This window comes from Antedon mediterranea, chromosome 3, assembly GCF_964355755.1.
Source record: "Antedon mediterranea chromosome 3, ecAntMedi1.1, whole genome shotgun sequence".
NCBI lineage: Eukaryota > Metazoa > Echinodermata > Crinoidea > Comatulida > Antedonidae > Antedon > Antedon mediterranea.
Window position 1 is genome coordinate 32523109 of NC_092672.1, and position 24416 is coordinate 32547524.

General features: G+C 31.8%; 1 protein-coding gene across 1 annotated transcript in view; it reads right to left on the reverse strand.

The window, feature by feature from the left end:
- The window catches only part of LOC140044313 (rho guanine nucleotide exchange factor 10-like), a 41898-nt gene that overhangs the window by 9409 nt on the left and 8073 nt on the right, over nucleotides 1-24416 (reverse strand). Inside the window, exons 5-15 of the mRNA XM_072088791.1 lie at nucleotides 15997-16099; nucleotides 13228-13403; nucleotides 12734-12913; nucleotides 10260-10376; nucleotides 9552-9644; nucleotides 7177-7347; nucleotides 6345-6398; nucleotides 4192-4280; nucleotides 3835-3992; nucleotides 1783-1889; nucleotides 244-380 (exon numbers count right to left, since the gene is read on the reverse strand). Coding sequence (XP_071944892.1) covers nucleotides 244-380; nucleotides 1783-1889; nucleotides 3835-3992; nucleotides 4192-4280; nucleotides 6345-6398; nucleotides 7177-7347; nucleotides 9552-9644; nucleotides 10260-10376; nucleotides 12734-12913; nucleotides 13228-13403; nucleotides 15997-16099 — 1385 coding nt within the window. The remainder of the gene's footprint in view (nucleotides 1-243; nucleotides 381-1782; nucleotides 1890-3834; nucleotides 3993-4191; nucleotides 4281-6344; nucleotides 6399-7176; nucleotides 7348-9551; nucleotides 9645-10259; nucleotides 10377-12733; nucleotides 12914-13227; nucleotides 13404-15996; nucleotides 16100-24416) is intronic.

The window sequence follows — 24416 nt, forward strand, 5'->3', positions numbered from 1 at the left end:
GAAAAACAAATACATAAAACGGGCAGGCTGTTGATTGTGAATCCCCCTAAGCTCTGTCTACATTTATATCAAACTTTATATGACAACAAAATTTGATGTGCCCATATATGGACACGATGATATCATATCACTACCATACTTGGGCATATCACTACCATATTTGGGCACATCACACTTTTTTTTGTCAAACTAGTTTGATGCCATACTAGAAAATCCTATAATATAATGAGAGCGGATACTTACATTTCTATTGCTGGTAGAGATAATTGTATTTTATTAATATCTGCTTGTTTTATCTCTCGACCTTTCTTTTCTATCAGTTTCTGGATGACCCCCGTCAGATCTGTGATATCACTTTTGTTGAAAATACCATAAGAGCCCTGAAAAACACAAAATAACAATAATAATAAATATTTTACCTCCGTCAAGGAGGTATATGTAATTGGTAGCGTGCGTGTGTTTGTTTGTTACTTGGTAAAAAGAATTTTGCCAAGTATAGTATTTACTTTGTTTGCTTGTATGTTTGTTTGTTTGTTTGTTAGCACGATAGCGCCTACAGTTTTCAAGTTATCGTTCTGAATTTTTGGGTGTATATAGGTATATACTTTCAGACCATGCCTATTGAAAATCAACAAAATTGGTTTATTAATAACTTCACAAATAACAAAAATGATATTACAGCGAGCAGTCTTAAGTAAACTGTAATTGCATTTTCTGGAGAACAACTTGTCCAAAAAACTTCATTTTTTAACAAGAGGCAAGAGTTATAATTTGTGATTTGTAATTTTAAAACATAATTTGATTTAATGTGCACGTTTTTTGTGATGTGAGTAGTTTAAAAAACCTATTTCTTTTCAAATTCACTCGTTTGATTCACTTGTTGCTGTTCTATTGTTAGTCAACTGAAGCTATTGTTAATTGAAAGGCTTGAATACATAACCATTACACCAAACTAGCATACACATGCTTGTAGTGAAATTAGCCTAAATCACACACAGCATTAAGACACACACTTTACGGTGACTAAATCTGATGTAGAAGAATGTTACAGTAGGCGGAGGTATGCATTCTCGGAGTGGCTTTCTAGTTTACAATGTTATATTTGTTTGTTTTGTATAGTACATGCAAGGAAAACCACAGCGTTGTATCTGCTGCACAGGATGAATTTGAACAGTGGTGTATTACTGCTATGAGCACTCACTGACTAAACCCAGGGGCCTTTGAGCTTACATGGCCCCGAGCAGGGTCCAGAGAGTTAAAATATGCAGAAAAAGGCTAAAAACTCCAGCATTGTATAGGGCCACCACGTCCCTGAACCAGGGACCTCTGCATTTGAATCGTACCATTATCAACACATGGCTTATGAAAATGAAAATTCTTTGTAGTGATAACTTTTTGGCAAAAATGACAAATTTCCAAATTATGTACCTATTTTTTTTCTTTTATTTGTATTTTATTTATTTATTCATTTAGCACTCATTCAACAATACATTTAAACTACATAAACAAGGAATAAGTACAACAAATTGGGGTTTAAAAATGTATAAAACCACAGTGAATGAATGCAAGGACGACCCATAAAATCGACAATTCAATTTATTTCGGAGATGTGAAAGTGAACAAGGATCATAGTAAGACATATAGAAGTGTGAAGGACATAATAAATAAAGGTAATATGAAAAAGTACAAATATAAATATAAAAAGTAAAATGCAGCAATATCACCAAACCGGAATATATTATATTATTCTTAAAAATGGAAATGTCCAATTTCTAATGTCACCTTTAACGTTCCAACCAGCGCCGTTATTTGATTCACTACGGCAAGATCGTGCATATTGTCGTTTCTCTCTTGATACAGTTGCCGTGCACTTCCACCAATCAGATACTCTGAAACAAAAATGAGCAAAAATAATTAGAAGAGCTCTAGAAATCCTATAATTGTTAGTCAAATATTTCCATACACTTTAGATCTCTCTTGAGTTTTGTAATAAAGAATCAAAGAATCACATTTTTGAACATTTATCTTTAATAGCCACATACCTGAGGAAATACTTGGCGTATGGCGATTAAAGTTTGTACAACTATTTATTACGTTATTACAGGGCAATGACCACATTAAGTACACACAGTGGCAATATTCTCATAAAACTGTAACTGTTCTGTCAATAATTCATTTAGAGTATTTTCAACTTTAACAATTATTTTTTATCAAATTTGTTTGTATGGATATTTAGACTGTCAACTGTTTCTTAACAAATGTGGTTTGTGTATGAATTGATATGAACAATTGTGACAAAAAGCTCTGTCTACACTATCAAACTAGATTGACAAAAAAAGTTTGATGTGTCCAAATATGGTAGTGATATGCCCAAATATGTTCATATATGGGCACATCACATTTTTTGTGAGTGTGATAATGTAGACAGAGCTTCAGGACATATCCAAACAAAAGGAAGAATTTAAGAGAGGAATTGAGACACAACTGGCATTTATCAATATTTGCTTATATTTTTGCTTAAGCTGAAATATTTAAGAAGTGCTTAAGCAAATAACTTAATCTTATTTATCAAACCGTCTTAGCAATGTCTTAGCAGAAAAATTGTCTTAGGTAAATTTTACTTTGCACATGCGCAAAATTAAACTCTAGAGGGCAGCAAATTATGTCTTAAGACGAAAAATTCTTGCTTACGCATGCGCATTAGCTTTTTTCTCTTAGCGATGGCGGCGCTATAACATTTTATCTCCGTATTTTCATTCCCAACAAGATAGGGTGCATTCTGGCTACTATTGTTTTTATTACTTGAAATAGAGAAAGAGCACAACAGTCGGAAATACATACGAAAATCATTCGCTCTAAACTTAAATCAAATCAACATTTATTTATTTTTATCAATGACAGCGACCCTTGGCAGCCGATACAGTTTTCTAAAGGCTAGTCAATTGGGTCGTACCTATCCCGAAAATATTAGTTTTGTTCGTCCAATTTCTAGGCCATCTTTGTGAAGATCGATATCGTTATTTCAGCGTCCGTAGTACAGCGTAAAACGCCTTAGCGTAGCCTTTCCGAATGTTCAATGTTCCAGCCTAGCGCGCTCGCGTTGTCAAAAAAGAATGTTTCTGTTGCAGAAATGAGATAAGACGAAATTTTTCATCTTAAGGCAGGGTGTTTTTCGTCTTAGATTTAAGACAAAATTAAGCAAATTTTTTTGCTTAGATATATTGATAAATCTGACTTAGGCAAAATCAAGGATTTAAGGCAAAGTTAAGACGATTTTTTTGCTAAGCAAGTTTGATAAATCCGGCCCCTGGTGCCTATATAGCAAATATACATTGTATACTAATAGAGTCAATACAGTCAACTATCCCAATACTGAACACCCTTGGGCTGGCCTAATATTTTTTTTATTTTATTTTTATTTTATTTCATACTCATCCAACAGCGAGTAACCCGCCAATTACAGGATGGATAAACTATTTAATAATTTCACAAGACAAACATATACACAAGATGCTCTACATAAACAAAGACTTATTATTAAGTCTTTGGGAGTGGAGTTGTAAATTGTCATGAGAAAAAAACCCTGACATATGACAGGACTTGAACCCAGGAGCCAAGCATCATAACCACCAAGCCACAGCTCCACTCCGGAGTCTGGTTTTCTGGAAAGTATGGTATTCCGAATGTGTCTTTTATGGTAAAAATTTACTTATTGGACCTCAAGAAAAGTATGTTTTTGGGAGAGATTCTGGTTTTCAGAGATTCAGATATTGGGAGAGTTGACTGTACTCTCTCATTGCAGTAAAGCAAGGTAATTTGTTGTAACTGTCTCACCATTTTCATCAATCTGTGTAGTAGTAACCATGCTACCTGGTTCCAAGGCAACCTCAATTTCTCCTCCTTCTAACGACGGTTCCACAATCTCTACATCTTTTAATGCAACACTCCATTTATGCCTGTATTTTGGCATGTCTTGATTTTGAACTTTCGGTCTTAAATAAAAAAAAAAAAAATGTTTTGCTATAAATTTCAAGTATTATATATTAGGTAACATTTGGAAATTTCTTTTTCTAAAGTCATATTAGGTGGTGGGAAATAACCTTCACTAATAAATAGTTTTAATTGCTACAAAAGGTCATTAGTACCTGGGGTATATTTTAATATAAAGTTGTCCAGAAAGCTTAAACTTACTTGTGTACTGTAGTACATACTAACAGGTCATTGAACATGAATAATCTTCGTTCACGGCACTTTATTACACTCCCCTGACTGTTGTACGTCTATTAATAGATAATGAAAATATATTGATATGCCATCTTAAATTAGAGCATCGGCTGGGGGAGCCATTTATCGTTAATCTTTCATTATGAATTTAAACAATACATTAGGAAATATTTAATGAAATGATTTCTTTAATATGAAACAAATGTTATTACATTTAAAACAACTATTTAATGTATAAAACTACACTAAGGTGACAAGACTGTGACATGACATGTAAATAAAGAAGTGACAAAAACAGTAAACTAATAATGAAATAGAATATTATTAAAATAATAATAACACATAAATATAAAAAAATATATAAAAATAATATGCAATTAAAGAAAGTGAAATAATATTATACTATAATTATTACAACATTATAAGGGATTATATTATATGGAAAGGCATTAAAAATGAAACTAAAATGGATGAAATCTCTATTTCATTTATTTATTAAATAATAGAAATACATGCACTCTATTTATTATAGAAGGGGAAAATGAATGGTGATTAAACCCTCTATGGACCACGGCAGCCTCAGTGCAGCGCCTATTATGAGTAGGAAAACAGGGGGATGATCCACTACTCTTTTCTAGTTGTGTGTATTTTATGTACATGGGACCAATGGCTTTACATCCCAATCTGGTCAATAGGACAACACAACCAATATGACACAGACTCACATTCTTGTCTTATTCCTTACAATTATGCTATATTGCTCTCAAAGTGACTTTAATGAAGGTAAAGTAGAGAGAGTGACATTGAATTTAATTAACCTAGGGAGTGACATTGAATGTGATAAAGATAGGGAGTGACAGTGAATATGATTAACTTAGGGAGTACCATTGAATTTTATTAACTTAAGGAGAGACATTGAATAACATATCTTGAATAAGGGAGAAACTGTAAACCCTTTTTTCTCATAGCCTAATTTTTTCCAGTAAAAAAAACCCATTTCATTAATTCAGCTGCACATTTTAAAACAATTGAATTGCAAAATAATAAAATTTTCAAAAAGAAATTGGCTTTCCAGTAACAGTTTAAAAACTTAGTTAATGAAAAAAATAAATTGAGAAATAAAGCAAAACCCCATTAAGGGGACACATTTGGGACCAAAAAGTGTCCCCTTAATAGAGATACCCTCTGAAAAGGAGACGTGTCCAAAAGGAGGGGTCCTATTGCAGGATAAACAAATTAATGTCTTAAATGTAAAATCTAATATACTTACTTCAGACTAAAATAGGAAAAAGCAGAGAGAGAGAAAAGAAAAAGAATACTATTATCTATCAATATTAAGAATAAGCAATACACATAATGTTAATATACAACTTGCCCTACAACCACCTTTACCTACAGATCTGCAATTAAGGATATTTTATAATCTTTTATTAAAACAACTGATTGATAAGTGTAGATTCCCGATACAAACATTAAATTAATTATAATATGCCATTCTAACTTTCATTATCTAATCAAGGTTAATTGTCATTTTATATTTATATATTTGTAAATTGTTATATGTATTCTGAACTCTCTGAATGGGGGAGCAACACTAGTTCGCAAATACGTAGAACAAAAATTGATACGACCGCCCGGGATCTCCGAAGAGATAGATTTTAAATGTATATAATATACAAGAATAGAGAAACTCTTAACTGCCCATTGATATAGTGGAACTGTACTATTAAATCAATATAGCTCTCCTTATATCTTGTAAGATCTTTTATTTGTATTGTAATTTTAATGTTTTCTCTTCATTTCTTGAGCATTTTGAATAAATTGATTGAATTTATACCCGTCTGTATAATCAAATGCGAGAATAAAACTATGGAGTCAAAAGAACATCAAAAAGGTAATAAAATAGAAGCCAACAATCTACTATCCCTGGACAGGAATCGTTAAAAACAGCGAAGATAAATTCATGTCAAGTTTACGCTTCCACCTGCTCTTGACAAAAACCTGCCCATTGGCTATATCTGACCTTCGACATTTACGATCCTCTCGACAGGTCTTGACAAAGACCGTCAAAGTGAGCACGTAGATTATTAGAAAATATATTAAAAAATTATCGGACTTACCGTCTGCAACATGTCGTCTTGACGTACAAGCCATCTTTGTTTATCGTTACTTGACTGTGGAAAGTGGATAACATTTTACGTTTTATTACTACTATAAATTGTCACATCTTTTAGGTTACATTTAATCTAAATGTCACACAAACAAAGGGTAAATTAATCATATATATTAAGTGTATGATGAAAGTAGCTATATTTAGTTTCTTTCTTTAAATACAGATTCAACTTAGGAAATTGTTTCCATATCAATTATTACACTTATATACAGTAGAAGCATATTATGGGTGGGAGAAAGAAAACATTTTTCTTTTATTGACTTATTTTACAGAGTTACAGTATTGTCATATTATAACAAGAAAACAAAATATTCGAATGAAGTTTGTTTGAAAGCATTTAAAAACAAACAAAATGTAAAAAAAATAGCCAGAATTGTGAGTACCAGTTGTGTAGACTATATTTTCAAACGAGGTTCAGCACAGTATAGGAAGAAGAAGATGATGATGATGATGATAATGATGATGATAATGATGATGATGCTGATGATAATGATGATGATGATGAATACCATTAAAGTAGCATATTATGGGGTGGGAGAATGGTATTTACAGAAAAGGTTAAACATTTTACACTTAAAAACATCTAAAACCACATCTTAATCTCTGTATACACTATCAAACTAGTTTGACAAAAAAAGTGTGATGTGCTCAAATATGGTAGTGATATGCCTAAATATGATAGTGATGTGACATCATCTTGTCCATATATGGGCACATCAATTTTTTTTGTCATATAACGTTTGATAGTGTAGACAGAGCTTTTGCAATACACTACTAACCTTTGTACTAAACTTAACATTCAGATTCTTAATCAGTTGTTTGACCTCATGTCGTTGCTCACACTGTCGTTTCCTCTCGTTTAAAACCCCCGCCAACGTTTCTAATTTTGTTAAGGCAAGTTGTAGTGGCATACGGTCCGAGTGGCCTGTTGGCGTATTTTTTAACATATCCTGAAAGAAACCCCAAAGAATTGTCATATTAATTACAAAAATTACATCATCTGATTAAATTTTTCCACTTGGTATATTTTAAGATCTTCGACTTGGCATAATTTTATTTTCGCCACCCCTTGAAGATTAGGATTGGAGAACTAAGCTCATTTGTCCCTTCGATGTCAAAACTACATAACTCTTCATTTACAGATACGGATAGAAGTTAAGGTAGTGAGTAGTCATATCATGTATTTTTAAACCTACTTTGAATAAATTAATCAACTTGGTTTGCAATAACAGGTTTGGTAATAGATTACAATCATCGATAAAACTCTAATTCTGGTTTTTTTCTCTACATTTCCTACATTTAATTTAGTTTTAGGCTTTTGAAATCTTTAAATGAGTCTGGTTGTAAAAAGCTTTCTTAATAAATGTATTATCCCCAAAAAAATGATAAATTAAGATTAATAAAAAAAGGCCAGTTCACAGTTAATCACTTCCATAGAAAAAAAACATTTAAAAAATAATGTTTTCAAATATAAAAAAAACAAAATATACAATACAAAATCCATTGACTTCTAGTCAATTTGACTATTTTTTTTGCTTTAAATTACAGTTTTTTCAGGTAAATTATTTTTTCCCACCCATTTTTAGTCAAAGTGAATAACTATTATGTATTAAAAAAATAGAAAATATTATTTAATAAAGTCTCTAAAAAGGGGGGGAAAATGGCATATTCAACAAAACATTTAAAAACAATTTTTTTTTTGAGGGAGATATATTTTGTTAGTAGTGATTCAACGAATGGTTTGTATAACAGCAGAATCCATTTTTATACTTTTATTTAGCTGCTATAAATTTTTTCCAAAGTAAATATTTTTTATTACAGTTATTTCCTAGAAATATGTCTCTCGATTCCAAAGCTAAAGCCAATTTAATTTATTTATTGCAAACAAAACATTTTTAATTACAGTTATTTCATAGACATATTGCTGTTTCTCGATTCCAAAAATAAAACCAAATCGAATATATTTTTGCAAACAAAACACTTTCAAATTATAGTTATTTTCTAGACAAATCACTTTCTCTCGATTCCAAAAATAAAACCAATCTAATTTTTTTTTCAAACAAAACATTTTTATTACTTTCATTTCCTAGACGTATCTTTGAGTTTCAAAAATGAAAAACAAACGCAATTACTGTACTCAAAAGTTCATAATAAGGGAATTTAACAAATAATTGAAAGTAATATTAGTGATTTCTCTGTAGAGCCTTTAAACTGGTTTGACATTGCCTTAGAAACAAAACAGCAATACAAATTAGCAAAATATGTGTAGTAACATTGGATAAAAAAATAAATTTATCAAGTGTTTTGCATTTTTTGGAAAAACTAATGATTCAATTTAAACTTAGAATGAACAAAAAGAAACAAAATAAATTTTAATAAAAATTATAGAAAATACAATAAAAATCAATTACTGTATGGCGCAAACATTTATGTTTGTTTTTATTTTATTTATTTTGAGAAAGTTTAATAGCTTTTCTATTTCTAAAAAATTTCCATAAATTATAATCAAAGAATGTTTTCTTTTATGATAACAATATTTTTTTTAACCATTTTTTATTACATATTTTCTTACATATTACACATATTTTAATTAGTACAAACAAAATCAGAAATATAAATTCTTGAGAACTATTTTTAAAACAAGGTCAATACTAGAAAAAGAAAAAACATTGGATGAGACCTGGTTTAGAAAAAGATGGAAACATATAAAAACTGCTGTTTTTACAGCTGTTTTTGCTTTGCTATTATCAATTTAGTTGGTGCTTGACACGTTTCGTGATCCCGCTAGATTACACAACATCGGTAATGTATCAGTATTTTTATGAGTTGCGATGAGTAAAGACTCTCCACGGTGTCTTTAGTACGCAGCGTCCTTCCTCGACATAGCACGTATCTTGACGAGGAAGAATTAGATTCATTGTTTAAAAAATGCGTTTCAATGTTTTGCTTTCCTCTTTATGTAACTGTACTAAATGCAAAGTAGTTACTGCAGTAGAATAATTTTGATCAAACTTTATGTGATGTACCCATATATGGACATGATGATGCAATACCACTACCATGTTTGGGTAAATCACTACCATATTTGGGCATATCACATTTTTTCAAAATAGTTTTGATAGTGTAGATAGATCTTAACAAACACTCAACTTACTTGTAATAAAAGTATAAATTGTGGAAATCGTTGAATAGGTTTTAACATTAAGCCGTACAAACTTAACCGGTCTTTGCTACTGTTTTGCTGTTCCTAAAAATAAATTAGTAAATCAGTCAAAGTTAGAACAATAACAACAAATCTTTATTTCATTTTTACCAATGGAAAAACAGAAAGCTTCCACGATGTCATACCATAAGGCAATTATATTAATGAATGTTTATGAGTTTTACTTTTAAAAAAAGGCAGCGCCCTTATTTTGGCCACAAAATAGAAAGCATGCAACATCTTAGCTTCCCAACATGCGACTGTCACCTATTTAAAAAAAAAAAATCTGCCGTGTAATATACTATAAATAGAACTAAACTTTAGCATGCAATAGAACTAATACAACTGTATGGCAGGCAAAATCAAATGGCAAAGATATATATTCAGGTGTATTATAATAGTTGATTAATGATTGTAATATGATGGGCCCTCTGGGAGACCAGTCTTTGACTGAAGAGGTTACCCAGTTTTAATATATATTCCAATCAATGCAATGTCATACTACTGTACTAAATAGTGCCTCTGAAACCATATCATAGATTAAATTGATACTTTACACACATACATATAAAAATCCTGTTGAGGAGTAAATCCATATAACTGTATGAAATTTCTTGCTGCACTTTACTAATATTGATTAATTTAATTGACAGAACTTACTAAAATAAAATCGTTGAAAGCTGGTCTAAGAGCGGCTGCTTTCTTTGCAGTATCCATTGCATTGGTAAAGTTGTTAACATAAGCACTATATACATCCAATACCATTGCTTTTGAAAACTGTAACCAAAAGATGAAGAAAGATAGATGAATGAATGAATGCAGGCTGTCCTCTGAATAGGGATGCAAAGTAATAATGACTTATCTATTCCATTATGGAATAACTCTCAGGGTAAAAGAACTAAACTAACTAAATTATGGAATTCTCTACCAAATAACATAAAATCAGAACTGCATATGTCTTTGGCAACTTTTAAATCTTCACTATAGAAAACATGTATTAACCTTTTTGCCTTCACAATTGTAAATAGTTTTATATCTGTTTTCTTTCCTTTTGTTTTTCTTTTTATTTTATTTTTGTTGTAAATATGTTTACTGAACCACTTTGGAAATCAGTACATTTGTATTGAAAGTGTATTTCAGTTTAAAGAAAGAAAAAATAAATAAAGAAATAAATAAATAAGGGGTCAATTTTGCTGCAAGTAAATTATACAGCAGAACTCCTATTAAAGGATCCAACTGAATAGTGGTTGGTGTAATGACATTTATTTATTTTTTATTTCACGGGAAAGTGTTCCCTTAATAGGGCTGTCATCTGAATACGGGTTAACCATAGTGTTGAACTATATATTTTGTTTCATTGGTGCCTTATAGGAATGTCCTTTTAATTGGGTGCTACTGTATCTGGTTTAATAGGGTGTAAAAAAAACGTATATACAAATATTTATAATAATTTTTTAAATAATAAAATCATTTTAACTAATTGTGTTGTTGCTTTAGTATAAAACACTGGAAAATTGATCAATGTTTATAAAATCTCTCTGGCAAAAATTAACACCTGCTTTGGTTGATTCAAATTATAATTGGGACAAAAAAGTAAAAGAAATCATGGCAAGATTGACATTAACTATGATACAGAAATGTTCTACATTTTCACTTTAAAAATAATGTAAATTTTCAATTGATGAATATAAACTTGAGAAAGAAAATTTGGAAACGTGGTATTCATAAAATTGTCATCAATGTCAGTCAGCTAGTCCCATTTATGCATATAAAATAAAAAATTGTTAAAAAATAAATAAAATAGTTTACTGTATCCATCCTGTAATTGGCGAGTTACTCGTTACTTTTTGAAATAAATAAATTTTTAAAAAATTCAAAGGGTAGACTATTAAGCTTCAAAATATGATGCCAATTAGATTTTTTCTAGCCCCACTCCCCACCTCCCATTAAGGGGATACTGATATGCAAGATGTATGTCAACGAATATAGAATTTAATACTTAATTCCACAGCAAACAACTATTTAGGGGTATTAAAGAGGCACTTTGTTGGGTCCTAAATGTGTCCCCTTATGGAGGTGTATATGGTGATGACTAATACGATAGTATAAATAATATTTCTACGACTTAACTTCAATAGCTAATAATCTGAATAAAGACGACACATAGGCTTACAAAACGCTATTGGCAATCAAACTGCTATGTTCGTGTACAACAATTAATCTTTCTTTAGTTTTAGAAAATGTTATTATCAAATTAACTCAATTCCCTTGGGAGTCCAACCGAATCAATTTATTCTTTGATTGATGTCTTGAATGTGAATGTGTTCTGTGTAACTGTACTTTAAAGGTTTCACCATATATTTTTCATTGCAACTTAATGGAATAAATGGAGAAGATAAATACTATGATGAACTGTTCCTCAAAGTATTTATGCCCTAAAGGTGCAATGGATTGAAAAAAAAGTTCAAACATACATTGTTTCTTATATTAATTTATATTTTTTTGTGTACATTTTATTTTTTAAAAGACTTGCTATTCTAAAAGCATTAAGGAAACTGTTCCGTAAACCTAAAAGCTAACAAATCTAAATCGTGTTTCTTCAAGAAGTGATTTTAAATTCTGTCTTTAACTTGGCAATAAACTTAAGAATTTCTTGATTACGTCAAGAAGCCTTCAATAATGAGTTTCAATCACTAATTACAGGATGAGAAATAAACCCACACTTTAATACTTAAGTGATGATCCAACGCTTTAAATAGTTTTATTAGATCACAATTCTGTACCAGTTGGAAGTTGTTCAAAGATGTTATATAACTACCTAGAGAGTCAACTAGAAATGGCAATCAAATTAATAATTTCTTGGTCAAAGTTTGAAATTTGCATACAACGATAGCTTGCATTCATGGAGATGTAGATGGAGTCATATCATTTTGAGCTGTGATCACATTGGTGTTGACACTCTAGAATTATATAATCGCTTTGGAGTTGTTACACACAAGAGGTCATAACATCATAATTAATCAGGTGGTTGATGATGTCCTCAAGGTCATTATTTATTCATCTACTGTTCATTTACCTTATTTATAATTTGTTTACATTTTTTTAGTACAAATTTAAAAGTTGACTATACTTACAGATGCTACAAAAACATCTCCAATTTCTCCCGTTTCGTCCCAGTGTTTGACACGACTAGAGAGGGCGATCTGAAACATCAGGTGGCATTGATAGATACCGCGTATTCTGTAAAATATTGTTCGTATCTTCTCTTTCTCCAATAATGGAGGGTCTTTTTCAAGGAGAGGTTTTTCATACGACTACAAAAAAAAATGAAACTATTATCACACTGTATTTATGACACAATTTGCAAAGCTTTGTTTACAAATGAAAATGGCTTAAATAAAAATCTAAAATGAAACCTTACAATAGATTGAAATGACACTTTACACAGATCCATTCCTTTGTTTTAACCATATGCACCACAACCATATTTTGCCATTGTAATTTATTCGCAAAAGTGTAGTGCACTCTGTAGTGAGTCTATAGACAGATGTATTTTGTAGAGCTTACTAATGTCAACCAGTAAATTCTTAGGCCAAGGCTAAAAGGAAATTCATAATATAATTCTCACCTGTATTAATCGCTGTAGTGACATCATATAAGACTTTTCACTGTCCATAATAGATTGCAATATATGCCGACGGATCACTTGCCCCTGGGTGAGGCCGTCCGGTTGAGGGGGAAGGGTCGGAGGTGGGTGCTTAGATTGACATAGTTTGACATCGTAGATGTGTATTTCCTCTGGGTCTGCCGAGGAAAAATTATAAGAATTTCATTAATTATTAACACTAATAAAACTTTATGTGTGTGCCCATTTGTAAGGGTGTGTGGCAAAGTGCGTTGGACGTTGGACTACTGATCGTAAGATCGTGGTTCGAATCCAACTCTGCCGCATTGCTTGTATCCTTTAGTCAAGATACTTTACTTACGTTTGCCTCTCTCCACCCAGGTGTATAAAATGGGTACCCGGTTTAGATCAAGACACAACTTTGCGCTGATTACTAGCTGCATTATGTTTCCATTTGTGTTTGATGCAAAATGACTGGGGTAATAATGTTCAGTGCTTAGAGGTTTCACAACATTAGGCGCTATATAAATCCAGGATATTATTATTATTATGGACACGATAATGTCATATCACTACCATATTTGGTATAACACTTTTTTTGTCAGACAAGTTTGATAGTGTAGACAGAGCTTTAGTTAAAAATGAGCTATTAATCCTACCTACAAAAATTCTTTGAATAGCTCATAGGAAAGAATAACTAGATCTATAGGTTTGCTTGATTCAGACATTTTAATATCCGAGTTCTTAAATTAGCTTCCAGCTGCCTGAGTAAATATCTATCAACGTTATATATTGCAATTAATGTATGTTACTAATATTAGTGGATTTTTTTTGTAAGTTAAAAACTTATCTATAATTAAAATGTGATCAATTAAAATTTCTATTGTATCAAGTCATGTTTCAATGCCAATTCTCTGTCTACACTATCAAACTTTATGTGACAAACAAAATTGTGATGTGCTCATATATGGACACGATGATGTCAAATCACTACCATATTTGGGCATATCACTACCATATTTGGGCATATCACTACCATATTTTGCCACATCACACTTTTTTTTATCAAACTACAGTAGTTTGATAGTGTAGACAGAGCTTAAGAATTGAGAATGAACAGGTGAAGGAGGTTTTTAATAAAATCGTGGGAGATGCTGTCCGTATTTGATGGTTTTATACTTCACCTTAGGCTGTGACATTCAGACGAGCACAGAAATAATTAACAGCTAAACCTTTGTTGATTTATCTAATGCACATTACGGTCTAACAAGAACATTCCCTGCCAAGCAAACATGTGAGAGACAATGTCAAGTTAATGTAATGCATTGGGAAATCCCCTACAATTTTTGAAAATATGTTTTGTTTTTTTTGACAACATAAGCTTTATGAAATATCGAGAAATCTTGATTTTTGTTTACAATTTTCATTTCATCTTTCACATCTGACAAATGACAGCAAGTCACCTGCCAATTACAGGATGGATAAAGTATATCCGGCTTATAAGTACCATTTGAGGAAACAGTCATGTTTTACATTGTGGCACCAGGTCGAGATTCTTGACAATGTGAAATATATGTTTTAACTATATGGCCAACCCTTATTCAAAGGGCACCTCTATTAAGGGGACACTTTGTTAGGTGCCGTACAGTTCAAGATTCAAGAAATGTTATTGGTCCACTTAAATGGAAATTAATTTTGCTTGGCATAATTAAGACAATAAAAGTATAAAGAAAAATATTGTACATCGAATTGCAAAAACTCTATAGGCCAATGTTAAAATACTTTTAATACTAGGCCTATGTTAAAATACTGTTAAAAACGCGGATTGCAAAAACGCCAAACGCCAATGTAAAATACTGTTAAAATGATACAAATTCAAAACAAAAATTACAGTATAGAGTTTATCGTTGATTGTTTGAATTATACATATGATTGCTATTTACAAACAAAGGACTTCCTAGTTCTAGATTGATTGGCTTTTTTACTGCAATTTAAAAATACACCACACTATACAAGAACTTGCTGCTTAATCATTAGCATAGAGATATTAGGCCTATCTCTATGATCTGAATAAACGAAACTCCAGTTTTCAATGTGATTAACACAATTCAATTGGAAATTACAGAAATGCGTGCATTTGATGACTACGCGTCCCAAGGGCCCGGCAACATTTGTAGGTTACGTACGAAAAGGTGCCTTATACCATGACTACTGCTATACAACAGGAAGTCCATTTAGATATTCATGATGAAATAGATGAACTGGAAATAACATTTAATAAATGTAATTTTGTTCCTGAAAAGCATTAATAGATTTTGCATAAAATGCCTGTGAATAGTGTGTAGTACAATCAAGGCAATCTGACAACAGGACACTGAGCTCGTCTTGACAAGATAGGCACTCATAACAATCCTATGATTTTATCTCTGGCTGCAGCAAATACCAACAGTACTGAACTATGCACATGACTCTCTGTGGCATGCGGTGCCTGTTAAAGAGAGTGGAGCTGATCGTGTCGCAGCCACAGGTGAACCCTTTGATCTTCGGAGCTCAGTATCATTAGTACTATTGTTACATTGAAAAAAAAATATTCACCTACCTTAACCAGCTTTGAACAGAATAAAATAATGTTGATTTTTACACAAAAAACTTATTTTTTATTTTTATGAAAGTTTATATATATTTTTCATTAATTTTTATTAACCTTTTACTATTAGACAGATAGTGAAGAATATTGGTTAATTTATAGTATAGAAGAGTACATTTTCTCACCTTCTTCCAAATCTTCTTCTTTGGCTTCTGTCTTTGATGAGTATGAGTTCCGAACACCAAAAAACAGACTTCGAACTTTGTCTAAACTCCGCCTACTTTTCACCTATAAAATTATATATTATTATTATAAAGTGTTCAAATGATTAGTATATTGGTATTATAATAGTGATTCAATTATAATACAGAATATTAATATTTATATACTGTTATACAGTAGAACCTTCCTTGGGATACACCTATTAAGGGGACATTTTACTATGCGGAAGTTTCCTAGGGAAAATATTATTATACATAATGGCTTATCACTATTCAGAGGACACCCCTATTATGGGGACACTTTATTTGATCCTGAAGGTGTCCCTTATAGGAGTTTTTCTACTGCATTTAATGCTCTGTCCAGACTATCTAATTAGTTTGACAAAAAAAAAGTATGATGTGCCCAAATATGGTATTGATATGCTTAAATATGGTAGTGATATGACATCATCATGTCCATATATGGGCACATTTTTTTATTATTTTATATAATTATATAATAGTATTAATTAATATATTTAATGTTTGTGGAAGAGGCTGATTATTAATATTATAGGGATCATTCAATTGGCTGAACTAAAGCTTTCTCTACATTATCAAACTTTATGTGACAAAAAAATGTGATATGCCCATATATGGACATGATGTCATATCACTACCATAGTTGGGCATATCACCACCATATTTGGGCATTTCACACTTGTTTTTGTCACATACAGTTTGACAGTGTAGACAGAGCTTAAAACAATAGGAACATTGTTAGTAAAAAAGAGAATAAGTTCAATATAGAGAATTGTTTATCTAGTAGTAAGTAGGTATAGTAAGTAAAACAGAAAATATAAGAAATACATGCAGTTTTAAAATAAAATGAATCAGTTGAAAAGTTGAAAGGCAAGCATCTACACACAAATAAACTGATAAAAAATGATATAAGCAAATATGACTAGATGATAAGTTGCAAAGATGTTTTACAAAACACAGGGTCAAGTCACAGATTGGACATCAACACCACCCACCCCTCCTCACTGTTATGCTTCCATAGAAACAATTTACATTTTCTTTTATCAACTTTTTCTTCATATTTCAATGTTAACTACACTTGCAATTATTAATCAAAATATTAAAATTGTATGAATTTTGCAGTTCATAATAATACATAAACATCTTTCAAATTCTTTCTTCAACTTCGAATACAAGGTAATAAATTCTACATTAGATAACTGTACGCCTAATTTCTTAGAAGTGCGGTTACTATTAAAGAAAATAGCTCTAAGTCTTTATCGTACTTAATACAATCATCATATAAAGCACATTAATATACTTCTTTGTTTACCTTGTCATTCTTGGTACGTTTCTGATTATATTTAAAAGCTTAAAAGCAACATACTATGTTTGCTTAGGTTTTGTAATTAATGAATGTTAGGGGAATTAAATTACTCGTGGGTAGAGATAGTTATTTATAGAGGTCAGCCAGTATTATTCTCAACTTTCTTGTGAGAACAACCAAGGAAAAAGAACAATAAATGGCCAACCCCTATTCATGGGACATCCCTATAAATGGGACACCCCTATACATGGGACACCCTTATTCATGGGATACCCATATTCATGGGATACCCATATTCATGGGACATCCTTATAAATGGGACACCCCTATTCATGGGATACCCATATTCATGGGATACCCATATTCATGGGACATCCCTATTTATGGGATATCCCATGAATATGGGATACCCCTATTTATGGAAAATCCATATTCATGGGACATCCCTATTCATGGGTTACCCCTATTCATGGGATACCCTTATTCCTGAGACACCCCTATTTATGGGACATCCCTATTCATGGGACATCCTTATTCATGGGGTAATTTCCTGTAAAATGATTAAGGATACATACTCCTGTCAACCCCTTCTAAGGGGACACAGTGTTGGTTCCAAGGGTATTACCTTAATAGAGGTATTGTAGTTTCATTTTATTCAAACATATTGCTAAATCCATATAAAAAAATAAACATATTTAAATATGCATGTATAAGGTCACTAAAATAATTTTTTTTATAAAATAAAAGTTCTAAAATCAAGAATAACAATTTAAGAAAGAAATTTTGAAAGAAATTGAATTTTGAAAATGTATCAGTTATTTGGTAAAAGTAGAAAGTAATGTATGTACTCTTATTACTCAACCTACATACAGGAATATGACAGTGATATATGGAGTGGCTATTGGCAATCTGCGTCCTCAATTTAAACAGCATTAAAATTATGATACAACTATAACACAATTTAATTCCATTAACTTTACTAACTTGAGGTTTTCAATATATTTAAGCACTGCTAATACCTTACTTTCTGCTTTGCAACGTAATTTATTTTAGTCTTCCAATATAATTTATTTAACTCTACAATGACAAGTAATTTATTTCAATCTTTATCCCAATCCTCTACATAGGATTAGAACTTGTTAATGGGTTTAAAAAGCAACGTTTCATCCAATCTACTTCTTGTTGATTTCCAAGTTATTCAAGGCGTCGCACGCAAGGCCGTCTAAACGGCGCCACTCGCTAATCACTGATGTTGTACTTCGACGATTAAACAGATTTAGGTTCTCGCAAATATGTTTTTAATACTTCTAAAGTGGAAATCTAAAATAATAACATTTGTTAAATACTCACTACTAAATACTAAAAGAAACATTTTGATGCGATATCTACCAAAATTCTACAACCTTATGTAGGTAGCATACCATCCAACAATACTAATCCAACAACAAAAATTGTTCACAAGGTTATAGTAAAAGAAACATTTTGATCTACCAAAATTCTACAACCTATAGATAGGTAGTGTACCATCTCACAATACTAATTCAGCTGAAGAAATATTGACAAAGTCGGTAAAAGAAAGAGATACACACCAAACTTTTCCAGCCTAAGGTAGGTTGCGTACCATCTCTCAATACTAATTTAGCTGAAGAAATATTGACAAAGTCGGTAAAAGAAAGAGATACACACCAAACTTTTCCAGCCTAAGGTAGGTTGCGTACCATCTCTCAATACTAATTTAGCTGAAGAAATATTGACAAAGTCGGTAAAAGAAAGAGATACACACCAAACTTTTCCAGCCTAAGGTAGGTTGCGTACCATCTCTCAATACTAATTTAGCTGAAGAAATATTGACAAAGTCGGTAAAAGAAAGAGATACACACCAAACTTTTCCAGCCTAAGGTAGGTTGCGTACCATCTCTCAATACTAATTTAGCTGAAGAAATATTGACAAAGTCGGTAAAAGAAAGAGATACACACCAAACTTTTCCAGCCTAAGGTAGGTTGCATACCATCTCTCAATACTAATTTAGCTGAAGAAATATTGACAAAGTCGGTAAAAGAAAGAGATACACACCAAACTTTTCCAGCCTAAGGTAGGTTGCGTACCATTTCTCAATACTAATTTAGCTGAAGAAATATTGACAAAGTCGGTAAAAGAAAGAGATACACACCAAACTTTTCCAGCCTAAGGTAGGTTGCGTACCATCTCTCAATACTAATTTAGCTGAAGAAATATTGACAAAGTCGGTAAAAGAAAGAGATACACACCAAACTTTTCCAGCCTAAGGTAGGTTGCGTACCATCTCTCAATACTAATTTAGCTGAAGAAATATTGACAAAGTCGGTAAAAGAAAGAGATACACACCAATTTTTCCAGCCTAAGGTAGGTTGCGTACTATCTCTCAATACTAATTTAGCTGAAGAAATATTGACAAAGTCGGTAAAAGAAAGAGATATACCCCAAACTTTTCCAGCCTAAGGTAGGTTGCGTACCATCTCACAATACTCTGAAAGAATGTTCACAAAGTCTGTAAAAGAAATATTATTTCTTTTAACGACTTTGACTTTGATGAGATATCGAACAAAATTCTACAACCTCAAGTATTGCAAACTACACTACCAATCGAACTGAAAGAATGTAGTATGATCTTGATAAAGACATCTACCAAACTTTCAAATTTGAGAAACAATCTCAAAATGCTAATAAAACTGAAACGCTTTCCCAATAATTTTCAAAAGTCATCTGACCAACTCCTAACATTTCGTTACATACCAATAGGTACCAAAAATCAGTGAACGTTACTAATTTACTAAGTTACTAATCACACTTAAATAAATTAATAACTTAACACATTAAGTGAATTAATGATCTCGTAATTACCTTCAAACTATTGCCTAAGTGGATACAACATCCTGTAGAGTTGCGAGACATCCTTTCCACTCCCATATCTAATTCCTTACGTGAATCGCATACAAGTTTGAATGTTTCACCGTAAATGTTTCCAAGGAACGTTACTCAAACCCTGGCAACCTTCAGAAGTTTCCTCTTGACTAATGAAATTAAGTAACCAACTAATGGAATGATTCACGACTCTACACGTACAGTAATACAACAAAAACATCAAATTATAAGCAAGCTTATCCAGTTCATGTGACCGAACTTTAATGTTAAAGGATATTTCCGGAGTAAAATCATTTTGAAAACTTTTCTAGATTTAGTTTTAATGTTTAAACAATAATTTAGAATGTGCATTACATAAACTTTGTTATTTTTATTAAGCATTAAACATTGAAATGTTGTCAAATATCAGTGAGTGGGTGAGAAGTGAGCTGGGGGATGCGGGTAATTGAACAAGCACATGTCACAGAGGACAATGACTTTTACAAAAATATCGAATAAAATGCAGGACTGAAACAGCAGATGTAAAAGGTTAAAAACTGGTAGCCAGGAAGCTGCGATAAATCATAACGTTATGGTCATGTGTTTACCGATAATTGTAAATGTACTTTTTCCACAAAAAAACTGCCGCGGCAATGATACATAATTGAATTTTTTGTAGTTTTCAGTTGATTTGAATTGTTCAAGTGCATAAGCTATAGTTTGTTTAGTTTCAGTTCAAAACATGCACGTGAATTCAGCGCCCAAAATACTAAACGTAACCAAGATTCTTCTCCGGCTTAGTGTAAACATAGCTTAAACCTCAACCTGTATCTCTTCTCCTTGATTTAAGTACAATCTTTAATTTCATTTTCCCATACATAGCTTGCCTCGTCAGACATTTTTTCCATTTATATTCTAGTTAATTAAAGTAAGTTTTTCAGCTATGAAATACAAGGTAAAGTTGATGTACCGTACAATGTACAAAAAAACCCTAAATTAATAAATGGAGGTTTTCAGCTAGGTGGGGGAGAGAGGTTTTAATGTTTTTTGATGGAATTTTTATGTTTTTTGATGGAATTTTTATTGCGTTATTATTTTTAACTGCGTTAGGTTCAGTTATTAGTATCTCTAGGAAATCCTTGGTGTCCGACCGAAATATATATTAATTATTCTATATAAAATAAATAATTTAAACATTCAAGGTTTTAAATAACTTAACCTTCGTGTAACCCAAGATTCACTAAAACCAAGCCAATCATTTATAATTACATTAACATAGTATAACAATGGCTTTGTTAGGTATGTTGGAATATACTATTAATAGATTATTAAATAAATGATAAATAAAAATAGGATACTTGCTTTTAACTTCAGGACACCAATGGTGTTGAGGGTTGTTGCAAAGAGTGTAATTAAAAGAGGCAAAGGTTTGATAGTAGAGGGGTGAATGGGTATGATTTTGTTGGTGTTAAGGTTTTAGGTTGCTAAAGCGTTGAATCGATTTCTACCTTTTGTTACTAATTATACTCTTTTACATGTGGTTAGGAAACGAAAAAAATTGACAAACCACAAAAAAGATTGTTTATACTTTGTAAATTCTGAAAGGCATGGGATTAGAAGTTATAAATGAAGGAGAAATAAAAATATACTTTTAATTTAACTAATCAATCAAGAGAACGATTAAACCATCAATCAGTTAATCATTAATTTAATTAAAATCGATATTTAGATTAGAAAAAGTTCTACAGCAAATTCCTTATCAGTGACAGTTATGTGTAACTTTAAGTTTACACTCAGTCACATGCTAAAAGCTCCATTCAGTAGCTTAGAAATGTCAATTAACAGAAGGACAGCTACGCAAACACAGTCAGTGCCTATGGCATCCATTCCTTTTAGCTGGATATCTTTAACATGAATTAGGTAAAAGTTTAAATGGTAGATCCAGATAATAATTGGGGGAGGGGACGGGAGCTTTAGGGCGGAAGAGGTGAAGGAACAGACATTATAGAGGTGAAAAAAGCTACACAAATAGGATAGGTGCATAGCATCCTTTTTTAGGAGGGTATCTTTTAAATTTAGGTTTATTTGTATGGTCATATAGTTACAAGTTTAAATGGTACATCCAGGAAATAACTGGAGGGGGATGGGTGAAAGAGAAAGATCTATGCAAACTACATCTGTGCACATACCATTCTTAGATAGATATGTTTTACATGAATTAGGTACAAGTTTAAATGGTAGATCCAGACAATAATTGGAGAAGGAAGTAGATTATATTATAGAACCACCATTCTTGCACTTTTTAAAAACTAATTTTGAATTTAGGTGATCATTTTAGGTGTCATGAAGTAGGTGCAAGTTTAATTGGTGGCTCCAGGGAACAAAGGAAAATTCAAAATCCTATTCTTCATTTTTTTAATTAATATAAGAGAACATAAACAATGAATTTAAATGGTTGCTTTACGAACGAAATAGTACTCTTCTTACAATTTTTGAAAATTATGCCTAAATGAGTGAATGTTTTAAACATTTTAAATTTCAGAATCGATCTTACAAAACTTATGATTTATTATCTATCATTACCATTTCAAATAGCTATCATCATGCAATGATAATATCTCTAATGTCTATCTATATCAGATAGATGATCCATGTAAATTAACATAATATTGCTATGTAGTATACGAAAACTCTGACTACACTACTTGACAAAAAAAGTGTGATGTGCCCAAATATGGCAGTGATATGCTTAAATATGGTAGTGATATGACATCACCATGTCCATATATGGTATGGTAGTGATATGACATCACCATGTCCATATCACATTTAAAGTTGGATAGTGTAGACAGAGCTTTAAAAAATATGACATCAGTGTTCTTCCAAAGCAGGTCTTGCCAGCAAGATTTGCTGGACTAAATTTTCTCCTACCGGTAGTAAAAATGATGTAAGAAAATAATACACAAAATAAACACTTTTCTATTAGTAGATAGTACTGAGTAATAGTGGGTTAGGCCTTGCCATTAAAAATCTATGACCAGGAAAAATTGAAGGCTATTGTGTCAATAGGATAGAAAAAGTACAATATTAGGTAGTACTTTTCTTTAAAAAAACCAGAATTGATTTCTCGGGAGAACATTATATAAATACAGGAATAAAGTACAGCAATACAAAAATAGAGAAGAAACAAATTTATAATCAAATTTAGAAAAAAACATATACATGCAGAGCATTAACAAACTAATTATTACAGTAGAACCCTTCGTATGGATACCCCTGCTCAAAATACTCCTCTGCTGAGGGGACACCCCTACTCAAGGGACTCCCCTGCTGAGGGGACACCCCTGCTGAGGGGACACCCCTACTCAAGGGACTCCCCTGCTGAGGGGACACCCCTTATTAAGGGGATACATTCATGTCAACAAACAAGGGCCATGTGTTGACACTACAGCAAATCTCTATTTAGGGGACACTCCTGTTTAAGGCCAATTTACACAGAAGAACGGTAACGGCCAGCAGAAAAACTGCATAGCTTATCCCACATAGAATCTGTATAGCTATCCTAAAGCATTTTTTTCAGAAATAACATAATTTATTTATATTATTTTGGTATTTTGGTTAAATTCCGCTTACCGTTCCCACACGTCTGTGCAGATTGGCCTTTAAGGAGACAACATTTTGAGTTACAAAGGGATTCTACTGTAGTACAAGTCTACTGGAGTATGCAATACAAATCTATTACTACTAAAGTTAGTATAACATTCAGAAAAGGTTATTAAAAAATTCAACACACATAAGATATTAAAGAAACATACGGTAATGTATTAGTATAACTTTGACTTACCCATTCTACAAGAGGCGACTGCTGTAGAAAGCAACAAAAATGAAAAAAAAAAGCAATGTAATTGAAAAGATATGAATATTGGAAAATAATATATTATGGGGATGTCTGCAAGCGTAAATAAAATATGGGTAGTTTCGTGAGTGAATATCGTGGTTGTAATTGTGTTGGCCGGATATAGGCGGGTGGGTACATCAACCTTTTTTTAAAAGGTCATTTTTTCTTTGTGGCTATAAAAAAAAAGATATTTCACACAGCCTCATTTCAACACAGCCCCAATAAAATTCCTTAAATTCAATTAAACATTTATTTCAACAACCGAAAACCTGTGCCCA